Source organism: Strix uralensis, chromosome 1, assembly GCF_047716275.1.
Source record: "Strix uralensis isolate ZFMK-TIS-50842 chromosome 1, bStrUra1, whole genome shotgun sequence".
NCBI lineage: Eukaryota > Metazoa > Chordata > Aves > Strigiformes > Strigidae > Strix > Strix uralensis.
Genome location: NC_133972.1, coordinates 101,299,171 through 101,314,688, shown reverse-complemented (window position 1 = coordinate 101,314,688; position 15,518 = coordinate 101,299,171). Strand labels below are relative to the sequence as shown.

Here is a 15,518-nt window from a genome sequence, read left to right as displayed (position 1 = left end):
ACTGGGCTCTTTGAAATCTGTGCTCTGGAAGTATTCTTCAGCAGGCTGCTGGGCGATTTCCCCCCTAGCACCTTGGACTAATGCAGACAAGATCAGACAAATAATTGCAAGACAATTAATGCCATCACTCCGATGAAGCTAGGTGTGTTAAAAAATACATGGGGCCAAAGAGCACAACTCCAAAGTACCAAAAACCTCCCAAAACTGAAGATCTATTTCATCAGAAAGGCGGAGAGATTAATTAGCTGCATTGGGCTACAAATATCCAATACAAAAGGGTAACAGTTGCATGAGGGAAGGGCAGCACAACTCAGTTCGTACCAAGGACCTGTGCTAGGTATTAGGTGGAACAGCTGTTTTACAGCACACAGTCCTGCTCCATTGTATTCTCCCAGTAGCATTTTGCCAGTCTTGTCTTCAGTCTGGTTATGCATATCCATCTGTGTCTGCTAGGTGGTGCTGTGGGATGGCTTTTCTAAGGCAGAAAAGGCAGCTTGCTTTTTTGTTCCCCTCACTGATATTTTTTTCCTTACACACGAGAACAGCTGCAGTGCTTGGCCGTACAAGATGTGTCCTGTCTGGTCTCCTTTCTTGATCTTTCCTTGCTGCAGGCATGCGGTGGTCACCACTGATGATGCTGCTTCTCCAGAGCAGTCAGAGAAAATACGTGTGTGTCAGCGTTGATCTGCATACGTCCATACCCATGCAGGAAAGCAGGAACCTCAGATGGAGGCAGGAGGTATTAATACCTCGTCTAAAAATTCATTTTCCTTTGGTTCTAAAGATACAGGACATTTAAGTAAACTATTTTTATGGACAAAGTAGGATTTAAAATTAAAACAGACACACAAATTAACAGTATCGTTTCAAAGGAAAGGGTAAATCTAAAACCTCCTGGAGCTCTGATGAGTGAAATACCTCCTTTTTTCCTCTCAAACCACAACTCACTTCCATGAGGAAAGGCAACTTACTGCAAGAACTTTAGAAGGCAACCCTCTGAAAAGGGAGGTAATGGGAAGGATGCTTTTTTAGGCTTCATTATTATTCTAGAACTAAAGAATAACTGAAATGGCAGGATGCTATTAGTGCTTTAACATCTATAATATCATAACTGGTGCAGACTGGGATTGAACTATTCAGACCTGTCAAAACGTGTTGTGCTAATGACCTGTAGGTAAATGCAGTCTGGTGATGTCCATCTGTTCCACATAACTTTGTGTCAGTTTAGCCAAAGATGACGAATAATCCTAACCCACCCTTCTGAGCAAAAGGGAAGAAAAGCAAAACAACCCCCTAGATGAGTAATTGCAGTATTACTACATCAGGTGATGACATCAGGAAAATCTTGTGCTCGGTTTTCAGATTCTGTCCCATGGCCCAACGCCTTGGGACACCCTCTGAGCACTTGCTGTTCTATACAAAACCCACCCTACTAAATGGCAAAGCTGTCCTCTTTGACATATACTGCAATTTCTCCTTAGTGAACTAACATTCTCTGTCTGATGCTCTGCTGTGAACATAGATCTTCCACTGTAAGAAACAACTTGCTCATTCATGTTGTATCCCCACATCAGAAGGGGATGACAAAGAAATGAGAAGAAACACATCATGCAGGCCATTGACGAAAGTTGAAGCATTTCTAAGCAAATTTGGCACAAATCTCACTATCAGATCCACAGCTAGTACAGACAACCATCCGAGCAAATCACCAGGCAGTGAATATCTGGAAACAAACATATCTTTGGGTGGTCTATCATGTCTTTCCTCCTGCAGCCACGCAGAATCCTTACCACAGGGGCCTCTACAGTTGCCCTGTGCATGGATGAGCGGCCCAACAGACATCAAATATGAGGAAAGCATGTATATGGGGAAGCTAGACTGCAATGAGGAAGACAAAAAGAAACAGCAACTTGAGCATAGAGCACTGCAAACCACGGTGAGTGGTGACACAGAGAAGAAAATATGAAGTGGAATTCTGTCCTCTCTAAAAGAAAACAGGGTGAACAGAAGCTCAACTCACATAAGATTAACAATTTTGAGGCAATTCCACACGTTAACATCTGCAGGGATCTCTTGTCTCATTTTACTCTTTCCATTTACATTCTGCGAGAAAGGCAAAGCTTGTCTGGGGAAGCATTCAAACTGCGAGTTAGCAAAATGTTGCAGTTCCCTCCAAAATCATAACAAGAAGATGCTTAGACAACCACACAGTGAAATTTAAAGTGCAGTGGAGAAAAAATGGCTTCTGAGAGGGTGCTTTAATTTTGTTACTAAACTACAGAAGGAGGTATCTTCACGCTGCTGGAAACAAAAAGACAAAGCATACATTTGCTACAGTTCTGTCTCTTTTAATAAGAAGAGGAAATTCAAAAATAAAAGGGACCAATCTATAAAAATTCCATGCTGGCTGAGGTATTAACAGTATTTTTTATACTGAACACCACATTCTTGTTTTTCATTAATGTGGTCTTCAAAAAGGAAAATAGTAGAGAGATAAAGGGGGCAAACCAGGAAGCATCTGAACTCCTTGTTTGATTGCCGTGATGAAAGAGGATCAGAATATGGAAAGAGAGTACACAGTACGTCCAGATGAGACTCATTTTGGTGAATCATGGGAGCCAGCTAGAGAACCTGCTGGTACACTGGAAATTATTCTGAAAAGACTTTATAAACTACTACTAGAGGACTATGGAGGGGGAAAAAAAAAAAAAAAGAAAACATATCAGAGAACCTTTCTTTTGATCTTGATCATATGAACAAGGATTGAAGTCCACACATTTTACCAGACATCTTCCTTTCTAAGGACTAGTCCTGTAACTGGGGAGACCAACATAAAATCTATGAGGTAACCACCATGAGTCCTAGGGCAAAAACCTGGTGAGGGACCTGAGCTGGTTGCAACTCAGGTTCCTTGGTGTGTGCTACATGCTGAATATAAAGCCATCATATTATGTTTTGGTAGTTTCCATTTTTGATACAGCATACTTTTTACTGTTATCCAAGTACCTTCACAGCTAATAGCTGTTGCTTTAAAGACAAACTATATCTAAATAAAGGAATGACAAACATTTATAAATGATGCCAGAAGGACAGATATGGTAACAATTAGTATTAGGTTCAACTTTCATGTATGTATCTGTCTTCAACACATACAATCTGTCCTTTCACGCCCCCATGTTCTTCCTCCAGGGCTCTAAAATCCAAATACCAATTTTCCAGATGAGGGACCAGGGCACAAAGGGATTTGGAAACTGGTTCAAGAATGTGCCTGGAAGCTGGACTCAGCCTGGCTCTCCCAATGTATGGACTCCCTCTCTAGCTGGGCCATTCTTCCAGGCTAAGCTGAAAGCAAAACACTGGTATATTAACTGCTGTGTTGGCTGAACTGTCTCAGATCTGGTTTACATGACGCTGTGAAAAATGTTGGATACCACCTTCTTCACTGCAGGCAGAATTCCACTACTGCACTATATATACGGCAACCAGGATAGAAACTAATTTAAGAAGAAAATTAAGACGAATTTAAGAAAAAAAATAAAGGCAATGCAGTATCGACTAATTCAGTTTCTGTTTCAAGGAGTTTCCAAAAAGATAGGACATTCAGAAAAAAACACCTGAGAGAGAAGATTAAGCAGCACCACTCTGCAGAAGAAGATGGATCCTATATGCCTCACATCAGCAGACAGAAAGTACACAGCAGATTCAATTCATACTTTTAGAGGAGCATGAGATCCTTGCACAGCCAAAAATTTGAACATACTTTGTGTGGAATTTCTGCTGTTGTTTCCTCACAAACTGTACTTGCATTTTTGCAAAATCCTGTAAAAAGGATCCATATCAACGGTGCAGTTCTTCTGAAAAATCTTTAATATCAATTCAATAATCACCAAAATAGAGGTGAGAGGAAAAAGCAACTTGGTAACAAAGTCTGACTCTCCAAAAGTTTACTATAACAGTGAGAAAAATGAAGCTATTAACAAAAGCATCCTAACCATATCCTATAAATTAATTAAACCATGCTTGTCACAGAATGAATATCATAGGGTATTGTGGTAAATATATAAGGTAAGCCCAAAACTCTGTTAAGATAAGGAAAGACTACTTACATTCCTCAAATCTGAGAGAATAAATAAAAATTAAGCATAATGCCCTTTAAGAGTCATAAAATCCCAGAACATTAATACACACTGAAGAATGCAAAAGGTTGACAACCTCCTTTCTTCCTACAAAATTGCAGGAGTCATCTCAGTGCACGCACAGCCCCCTGTGCTTTCTGCTGGCAGAACAACCAAAATCTCTGTCTAAAACTCAGGATGCTTAATTAAGCCTCAGGCAATCTGGATGCCAGGTTTGTTTCTTACATTGGTCTCACTATGCAGAGGGAAGAGGAACAATTTGACAATAAGTACAGGTGAGGTATCAGTACTTGGCACTTTCTGGAAACACAGCCATTCACTATGGTGCATTTTCTTATTTTTCACACTGATCTATCTCATCTACCACACACAGCACAGACATGGGCCCCACTACCCATGACTCAACACCTCACTGCATAAAAGTACATCTGCTGATTGCACCTGGAGGGACTTGCCCAGTGGCTTGCTGAAATGGAGACACCAGGACAGGCTACAAAGGATATTTGCTACTGCCATGAGCCTATGACTTTGATTTTTGATACCTATTTACTGATGAGTGTAAATATAGAAACCAGAATCAGTCATCCAATAGACTGTCACAACAGCTAGTTGAACATACAGCATATTTGACAATGCACACAGTCATATCAGACAGCAAATGACTTCCAAAATCTTTGCCCAGTGTCAGAAGCTGTTAAGTTTCGCAGCACAGAGTATAAGTCTTGAAGAAGAGGGCTCAGGGAAACAAGGAAGGATTGCTAAGTGGCTTCCCACGAGGATGCCTACACTTAAGGCCACATGTAGGTGCCTGCATCCAAGTTCTGCAATGGTGCTAAAAACATCACATAACTGGACATCAACATGACTGAGTGGACCAGACCAAAGAGAAATGATTATGATAAAAAAACCCATGAGAAAATTCAGAAGAAGCACTTAATTGTGAAGCATTACCTGGACTTTTCACATACACTTATTTTAACTGTTAAATAGATTTAAAAACTACATCACTTGACCTTCGCTAAAGGTACCTGAGCTAACAACTTTGACTTTGGTGGTATTTCAATAATTGACTATGCACCAGAAGAGCTTTCCCTGCTCTTCATCAAAACTTTCTATTAGCCCACGTGCCCTCCACCAAGCACTGTACCCACTGACAGAAAAGATACTGCCCTGTATCACCTAAGAGCAACAGAGACCAGAAAACAGGCAACCCCGCAAACTGAAGCATTATGCGTCTGAATTCATGAAACAGTGCTTCCAGAAAAGGTACATAACTGCTTCTTTTTAATTTTAAAACACTCCTTAAAAGCTTACTAAACTCCTGACTTAGTCCTGACGATATTTCTATCCTGCAAAATGATAACTTCGCTATCCCAAAAAGTTTGGCATAATGACCACAATGTGTTTTATATTGGCCAAGTTGATTTCTGTGTTTAGATATGCATAAAAATCTCAGGTGTGTACTATACGCTTGGATTATAACCAGATGCTTTTTATCCTTGGGGCAACTCTTTCATATTTCTTCACTCTTTTCCATCTGACAACTTAGGGTTGAAAATTTTCTGTTTTCCTTGTTCAGGCAATTGATTTTATAGTCAAGGACTTTTCACACTGGTGGCTTCAAGCATGCTGGAAAAAGTAGACTCCATTTTCTTTAGTCTCATATATCAATACAAACAAACTTTCCAACTACACCTTCTCCTTTCACAGAATGCTGGACATAATGCTTGTTAAAAAACACTAGTAGCTAATAGAAAGTAGTAATAGCTAGGGCCTGAGGCACAATAATTTGCTCACCAATATGAATGGTAACAGATCTGTGACACTAAGCTACTGTAGTGAGAGAGACCAAGGGAATTCTAAAAAGCTAGCACTGACTTTTAAGTTGTTTTTCAGTTTTTCCCTTACCTAATTCTAGCATAACATTTGCTTTTTTCTTTCTTTATGCCTTTCCTTTACAACAAGAAATTTGTACATCTGCATATATGCACGGTATTTTCTGGAAATATTTGGACATATTTCACTCATCACTAACAGGACATTTTCTCATACAGATTTGAACTGATGGGACTGAGGGAAAAGTTGGGCCTGAACATTTGCCATGTTGTTGGCAGTTAATCATTACATTTTCTCATTCTCCACTTCAAACGAGTTGAAATCAGATCTCTGATATGATGTGGGGGAACTGTGTGTTTTCTAGTATCGCCTTAATCTACAGGAGTTCATTCTGAACACAGAAAAATGGGTATTTATCCCTTCACAATACTCAGAACTGAATGAGACAGACGGAGTTACAGGAATAGTTATTGCTGCAGGACTGGACTACTGAAAACTCTCACGTTCGATGGAACAACTTTAAAACCTACAAATACGGCGGGTAAAGAAGAGCAGCACTCATAGCAGCCTGTCTGCTGAGTTGGACAGACCAAAGCGAGTGCATAACATGGTATGCACTGGCTGCTGTATCCTATTCCAAGTTTATTGCGACATCCTGATCCTTATCTTCAAAGCACCAATTAAATTCAATTCAAAATAAACTTTGTTCATGCTACAATGCCGTTACAGTTTGAGTGAAAGAGGAGGGAAGCGCTTCGCCGACCTGGGTGAGCATTGGCTCAAGACCCTGAGTGGCAGGAAGTAGGAAAGTTCCCATAAATCCAGGATTTTGTTTCTCCCTCACACAACCATTTTTATAACAATAGTTCAATGGCCAAATGCATAGCAGATTAAGTTTAAGAGCCAGATGCTAAGCCGACATGAATGTTCAGAGTTTCGCTGAACTCAAAGCAGTTGTACCTGTTCACCACAGCTCAAGGGTCTCAAGTGAAGGGCAGACCATGGGTGAGATCGCCCTGATTTTTGGGCTCGAGAGGAGATCTCAGCTTTGCTCTGAACCCATCCAGGAAGCAGAAGATCCTGAAAGCCTGTAAGACTGACACCTAACTGACATTTCTATCTGGGCTAGACCTGAAAACAGAACAAAACCACAGGCTTATCAGACATGTGGCTGGAGGTAAGAGAGACAACACAATCCATATAGCTTGGGTGTTAGCTGTATATGGGGTCTCATTTGTTAGAGGCTGCAAGAGAGTTTGTTAACCATCAAGGCAGCAGACTGAGAAGAAGACAACATGTGAAATTAATCACAAGAGGTCCCCGAGCTGTATAATTTTTCCTGGATGCTTAATTCTTTTAGCTGGCCAGCTTTTCTAGATCACCTTCCAAACATGTTAAGAATAAAGCACAGGACAGTTCTACAGCACAATCTCTTGCTCACAAAGATCAGGCATATTCCTATGTATATTCATTCTCATTATCCAGGCAATGTTAACTCTGAATAAGTCATCCATACACACAATGATTTTCAAAATACATCGCCAGAAAAATTGATGAGATGCAAACACACTGTAATTCCAAGACCCTCAACAAAAGAGTATACCATACAGTTTTGGTGGTGATTTAATTCAATGTGCTTTGGGCTCTAATACTACTAATGCTACTATTTTAGTTCTATTCATATCTTTTAAGCCCCTTACATTTGTAACTTTCTCCATGTCTGCAAACCAGTTTTCTGTATATAGTTGTAGACTCACTTTAACACCCATTTGCATAAGATTTTGTGAGAAATTTCCTGAGGAAAAGAAAAGCAAAAAATCAAGTTATATGGTATTTTCTGCTCTGCTTATGACTTCAGTTGAGCACATGCATTAATGACTTGTGAAACCGAGACTGATTCAATCAAGTTCTTAAACTGAGTATTTACCTCTACATACCTTAAATGATTCAGTTGTAAAACAATTTTAGTACTTTTTGTGCCTAAGAATAATATTTCTCTCAAAATTCTCATGAAATGACTTACCAACCATGTACATGTTTTAACATGTCACTGGCACTGTGCAGGAAAAGCAGCCCTACTGGACTTTCCTTTTGAAATCAACAAATTCACCCACTACAACTATGTTCTGTTTGAATGCTGTGGTTTTTTTCCTTTTGCTTTGAAATTTTTTTTTTTCTTCTTTTAGATTGAACTACATTTTAAAACATTCAAAAAGTCATTACTTCAATACCAAGGGAAGAAAAGATTCACGCAAGGCATAGAGAACAACTTGCTAGTTAAAGTTCGTATTTAACCTTGCAATCTAGGACCCAGACAGAAGCAAAATAGAAAAAAAAAAATTAAAACAAGATGTGAGATAGGAATCTTTAATCAACCTTGTTGTATCAGCCTGGGCCCAGCATTCCACTCTGTCTTCTGAGGTTACCCAGCACCACTTTGAAAATGGATTACTTTCCACTGAAAACAATGCCAAAAAGGGGCTTTATCGCCCATGGGGAAAATTAGAACAGCCTGGATCATCAAATAGGAAAAAATAATCATTATCAGTAGCAGTCAAAAATGGGGGAAAAGAAAAGGTGAAACCAGACTCAGGTTTTGGACCACTTAATACTTTGGATGTGCCTTTGAAGATCAAGGTGCAGTGGCAAAAGCCTGTGGTTTGTGATGCAAAGGAAGGTTTGCTTCTCTAGCGGACAATATAAACACCTGAGTTTTTTCCAAGATCTTTGGTTCAGAAATGTACTTTCTGCAAACACTTGGTAGCTAGTCCTGGAGAGGGTAAGGCATTGATACAGTACCGTACACTTTCTATTACCAGGTCAGAGGGAATACCAATGCATATGAAAGATAATACATAATTACATGCTAAGAGATGCAACATACATTATAAGGACTTAAATATGGCTTAGTGTCCCTTGGTTTGGGTAAGAGAAATTTTTCAACAGCACTTGCCATCACCATCATACTGAGACTCTACCTGCAGGTGATCCACCATAGAGGTCCACAGGGCTCTGTGGTGCCAGCTGCCAGCATGAGCAAATGCCTCAGATCCCTTTACAACCAGGCTAAATATAACTTGCAATACAATGCAAAAAATTCCAACTTCAGCAGCAGTAATGTATAGCTGGCAGAAACACAGAGAAAGCAGATAAATATCGTTTCCCAGATGCTGTGAGGTTGAAACATGTGTGTTACGGCACATGGCCAGTTAAGGCAACACCCTTGACAGGTTGGTTTACCTACTTTAAAAAAAAAAAAAAAAAGTAAAAGTTAAGGAGCAATTCTGAAAGCACAGTTAATTAACATTATTTGACTCCTAGTTTTGTGTTTTAAAAAGCAAACTATCTTGCATGTTCCATGCTACCAATGAACGCTAAAAAACTTGGTTGACACAGATATTTCCTATTTACGTAACTTCTGGTTTATGTAAGATGGTCAGAGCCTTGGCCCTGCTATAGCCCTCTTTTGCACTTCTACGGCAGTACACCACTGACCTCAGTTATGTATTAAAAGTTCTCTGGAATCCAACAGCATGTAACCATACACCTATAATTAAGTACATACTTGAATGCTTTGTTAAACAGGGAAAGACTGATGAATTGCTGCCTATATAACTAATGATGAAATAGTACTAATGTACAATTAAATGGGGATTATGCTGTAAATGGTTTATGCCAGGGATGTATTAGCCATTGATGACTGGAAAGCAGTCTACAGCCGAACTATGAAAGGCCAGTGGCACACACTGGTGTGGTCACACATGGTTGGATGTGTCTTGCAAAGGACCGGCAGTGGCCCTAAGAGTCTGGGATGTGCTGATAATGCTCTTCTCTTTAAATAACATGGTAGAAGAAGGGTACTGCTAACTTCAAATTTCCAGTCTAGCACCTATATAATACCAGTCTGAAACAGAAGGCTCTTTCTGCCCACTAACAAATGAGTCATCTAAGATGAACTTTCTTCCCATTTTGCAGTTCCTCACCCTAACACCACTGATGCCTCTTACCCAGCATAAGGGCAGCAGCACCACTGCAGTCACACTGTTAGAATTTTAACCACCTCCCTAGTAACTTTATCCAGAGCAAATTTAGACAACAGCGTTAAAATTATCAGCAACTTCCGATAAACCATCTATATAAACATCCATTGATGCTCAGAGGGGTAAAACTGCAGCAGAACTAGCAATAGTAAAGAATATAATGGCAACAATCTAGACAGGCTTTCAGTAAACTGCTTATAGTCCTTCTTTCTCACTAATTTTAAATTTTATTTTCCAGCTCCTTCCCCTATCCCTGTACAGAAATACTGCTAGGTGTATAGTGTTCCTGGAGCTGGGTATCAAAATTATAGCTGTTGCAGTGCTGAGTGTGTCAGACTCTAAGATCCTCTGCTGAAAATGCAGTAATACATCACTCCAAATGAGTAAGGGTGCCAGCAGCCCTATGCAAACAGAGCAGAACAAGTAACAGTGAAGGGTCAAAACCATTATAGATCTTGACCAAAAATAAAAAAAAATCAGTGGAAAAGATTCAGCAATCTCCACTGCTGAGTATATTAAGTCTCGTCAGAGCTTTGGAGAAGGCAAGAAACCATGTGTCACAGGTGTGGCAGCTGAATGACTGTATTCCTCCTGCATCCTATTAGAGGGATTTGTCCCAAGAGTTAATTGGCAATTTCACTATTCCTTTTTTGTTCAGCAGTGTTAACTTACTTTTCTCCACCTTTTCTGCAGAGAAGACACCAGCATAGCAGGGCTGCAAATTAGACCGTAGGTGCGTGGCAAATTCCAGGGGTTCATTTTTCACAGAAAGTCAAAACCACCCTTAAGTGCATAAAGCAGCTGTCCCACCACACTCTGACAGTAAGCCTGCCATACCTTCAGTTAACTTCTGGCACACAGACAGGGACTTAGATCTCTTCCAAGACAGTCAAAGAATAATGAAAAAGCAACTTTGATGCTACCTGAAACCAAACTATTCAAAGCGCATTGCCTGCATTCCTCAGCTGCAGGCACCGGGCCAGGACATGGAGATAATCATTCGGGCTGGCGATGGGGGAGGGCAAAAGGAGCTTAAGGACCCCAGAACTGATGTAGTCTGGTCAAGAAAACCTAGACAGAATTTAATCTGCAAGGTAGCAATACAGTTGTGTTGTTGTGTTTATCTCCCATCCCACTCCTATTAGGTGTATTAGTGAATTAAAATAATCACAGACATGGCAATATTTTTTTTCCTTTTTTTGTTTGTGTCTTTTATCTGTTCCACAGAAAATGAGGATCTATACCAAGCAAACCATTTCTCTCTCATCTTGCACTGTTTTTCCAACCGTGGCTAACATTCCCTGTTTCAAGAAGCAAACTGCCCAGCGTAATGCCCAGACAACAGTGGAACATTTTACATTGGGGAAAAGTTTCTCCTCATCTTTTCCCAGTCGTGAACCACGCCCTGCAAGCCTGAGATTTGATAACCATATAATTATCTTACTTTTACGTATTTACCAATATAGGTACATCAACCCAAGATAAATAAGTTCTTTCAATACTGCAGCATCTGTTCTTTGATTTGATAATCTGCTGCAGCAGTGAAGTCTGCATATGGTAGAAAAAATTCTGTAGCAGTTTAAAAAGGCCCCTGGGACATTGAGGTCTTTTTCTCCTTGTGTTATGAAAGCTATCAGGGGAAAGGGGGAGAGCAGCAGCATCTCTATGTCACTACAGTATCCAACAGCAACTTTCTGCATCTCAGCCACTTGAGGAAACGTTCTTGGAAATTTCTTGGTAATTCTAACTATGGATTCAACTCCACCAATTACAGCAACTTTAGAGTTGTTAACAATAGCTAACGTACCCTGTTCTGGCTATTGTGTCATACAGATCTATCCCAAGCAGGTCTACATGGCAAGAGCAGCAGCAGTCCCTGCACGCCTTAATAAACTTCCTAAAGTTGGACAGCCAGAAGACTGGAGAATGGTGTATTTGTGGTTTTACCCACCCTATGGCCCTTCAGGATGGCATGCCAAGAGAATCTATGTCCTACTTTCTTCCCACCTTACAGAAAAGATGGCCTTAAAAGTGGGTTGTGCACTATATAAATCAATACTCCACTGGAGAAGATCAACCCAAGCGGCATACATTCTGGCCTTCAGCTTTTGCCTCCTTGTATGTAGGGACCAACAAAGAATCCCCTGTAGGCAGGTACCAGATTTTGTCTTCTAGGGCTCTTCAGGCACTTGACATTAGGACTTGACAATTCTTGTCATTAGACTTGACATTTCTTTACAGAGAGGGTGGCCAAACACTGGAACAGGCTTCCTAGAGAGATGGGCAATGCCCTATCCCTGTCTGTTTAAGAGGCATTTGGACAATACCCTTAATAACACACTTTAACTTTTGGTCAGTCCTGAATTAGTCAGGCAGTTGGGTCTAGATGATAGTTGTAGGTCACTTCCAACTGAACCATTCTATTCTATTCTAAGAAGGAAGTCACTCTGAATTGTCCTCCCACAGTGCTCAGCAAAGTTGAGCAGTGTAAAACAGTGAAACTGTAGAAAAGGATTTGTATTCGTAGAATGGAAAGGGAAGAAAACACACCCCCAAAAGTGGTTCTGGAGAATGTCTTGGGAACGGCAACTGCAAGACTAAAAATCTTCTCCATGGTCAACTGCAATGGTAGCGCAGAGAGTAATGAGTGCATGCTATCTTGGCTTTTAAGAGCAGAGTATGTGACAACACAGCACAAAAGAGTATAAAAACAGTAGAAAAGAAATAACAGCTCAGTGTACCCTGGTTTCCATGCAGAGTGTTATGTACTTATTTAGAACTTTTATAACTGTTTATACCCTAAATGCATATGTAATACAAATAAAATATATTTACAGAACACCAAAATCATATAAAATGAGAATTTTGGAGTGTCTTACCTTTGACCCAATAAGTGTGTACAGCCATTGGATGGTTTCATTATGATTTATTACTCCATTCATGCCATCGACATAGAGCATTATCTGGCCCAAAGCTATTGTAAAGAAAAAGAGATAAAATATAATCTGACATGGTGAATAATTTTTATAATCCTAAACATTACTGGCAATTTTCTATAAGCAAGGTTTTCCAGAGACGTGGGTAGCTCAACTAACAAAAAAGTATATTGGGCAAGACTGTGCTGGACAAAATCCTGAGCAACTGCAGCAAATGTACTGACTTAATCTGGATGATATAAGTGTGAATTTCATCCAGGGACAAGCACAGGCACTTGTTCCTCCCTAGACGATGCCACATTTTATTGCCCCAAAATCTTCAAACAGTATTCTACACACTGTTTACCTTCTCAACGGTTCCATCAGCTATGATGCTTTACATCTTGTGAGCCAAGACTTTTACCATTTATTTCAGCACCATATAATGTTTGGAATTAGTATATTTGGATTAAGTTGACTGTTTCAGTTAATTCCAATAATATGAAATTAAAGCAGGGCAATTAACACCAGTAAGGACAGCAAATATTCACCATTGCACAGTGCTCTCTTGCAAATGAGTTTTGAATTTTAGTGAGAAAATACAACAAATAAAGCATGGTTAACAAATAAGCATCTTCATTCATTTATTCTAAAGCATTTTCAACAACATTTCAAAACACGCTAGTAAAATATTTCATAACACTAATTCCATAGTTTGCAATCCTGATGAGACTTTCTAGAGACAACAGCTATTAAATCTTTTCTGACTGATAAGGACAGACATTTTTTGTAAGGATTATGAAAAGTGGATTAGCAAAATTCATCTATCATCTTCAAAAGTTTCCACTGTTAGATCTTCTGCTTTATAGCAGGAGATCAAAGCATAGTGGGATGAAAAAGAAATCACTGATGTAACACCTTTCAGCATAGCCTGTTGGCATAACGACTCAATTATCTAACGTACAACCTGATGAGCCCCTAGTACATTGCTTTATTGGAGGAAAAAAGGAAAAAACCCACAAAGTGAGGAAAATGATGACATTATTAATCTTCCAAACACATTCCAAATGTTTGCTAAGTTTTGCACAGGTTGTGCACAGTGCAGCATCATTTTCCTTGAGGGCAGAGTTTCAAAGACATGAATGTCAGTCAAGCACTGAAGTACCCCTATAGCTAAGCAACTAACTCATTTTACATTGTCTCCTCCTTTTTCCTTTGCTCTAGTTGGTCAACTTACAATTAAAATAAAGAGGTACTAATTTTAGGTACTTACATTCCTTATCTAATCTGTTACACCAAGCTAGAAGCAAAGTCACCCTACACAGTCAATGAAGACAGAGAAAAAGTGAGCAAGAGGGCTACAGCAAGGAGGTAACTCGTATCTTAGGCAGGCTTCACTGCTGCTGGTGTACAACCATCTCTCTCCTCTCCTCCTCTCCAGGAAGCAATCATTCACCACCTTCCAAAGACACGTGTCTCAGGTGAATAAAATCAGGTGGGAGGGACACAGGCCCAAGTGTTAAAGTAAAATAAAAGATGTAAGTCAGTCGGTAAAAAGAGATAAGAATTACACTGCCTGAATAAATGGCTGCTTTGAAGTATTTCCTTGCAGGTAGAGGAAAGAAGAGAACACTGCTATCCCAGCAGTAATCAGAGAAAGTTCTTAATTCTTGTTTTTACTTCCTTTCAATGCTAAAAAGATTTGGTCCTTGATCAGGATGAGATCCAGTCATGATAAGGTCACCAACTCCCCCCTCTTTTTTTTCTTGCAAATTCTTTTGTTGGGGGTGAAGGGATTTAATTTGAATTTGAAACAAATGTGAAACAAATTTTACTCTTGGCGCACACTTTCCAAATTAATATAGAAATCAAAGACAGCAAGAAGACAGCTTTTAAAGGGAAAACATGCACACAATACAGAATTACTCCACTGCTTATACTTAAGATCAGTTAGACTGGATGCGTAAGTGAGATCTGGGATGCATTAGTCTTCAGCCTCTTAGATGTGACTCTTCATAAAAACAATAGGTTAAGGCACATTGGTAGACCTTAGAGAAAAGCCAAAAATAAATTTTAGGGATTCCTGACAATTTTAATCTGCTACCACCAATCTCGCACCCTCCCAATCTCTCTCACCACTTTTTTTTTTTTTCATTGCCAGTGCTATCCTAAGTATATGGTAGTATCTCTATCTTTCCAGCAACAGAATGGGTCTTTTCAATATAGGTGAAAAATTAGCAACACATGAAAAAATCACTACTGCTGCTGTTTGAACGAGTGGCCAGTAAGTTTCACAGGGCAAATAATTACAAAGGACACCGTGAAACAACCAAGATGAAGACAGGTTTGCTATGGAGTCATGCTGTCCACATACAAGTTATGACTCCAGTAATTATCTGCCACACATCAAGTTATCAGCTGCTGCAGACCTTGGCGTGGAGCTTCATATTGCTATTTCCTGTCTTCAGGGGTCAGAAAAATGAAAGCAAGACATGATAGGCAGGGTTGAGGAGAAATCAGCTTTCATTATGAGGAAGAGTAAATTAGGGAGAATTTGTATGTACTTTGTACAAAGATGATGCCTTCTAAAT

At 39.7% G+C, this 15,518-nt stretch overlaps 1 protein-coding gene across 10 annotated transcripts in view; it reads right to left on the bottom strand.

Annotated features, from left to right (window-relative positions):
• Positions 1-15,518, bottom strand: part of FHOD3 (formin homology 2 domain containing 3) — a 415,016-nt gene that overhangs the window by 151,004 nt on the left and 248,494 nt on the right. For all 10 annotated transcript variants that reach the window (XM_074875159.1, XM_074875167.1, XM_074875176.1 and 7 more), the window contains exon 6: positions 12,892-12,986. In XM_074875159.1, coding sequence (XP_074731260.1) covers positions 12,892-12,986 — 95 coding nt within the window. The remainder of the gene's footprint in view (positions 1-12,891; positions 12,987-15,518) is intronic.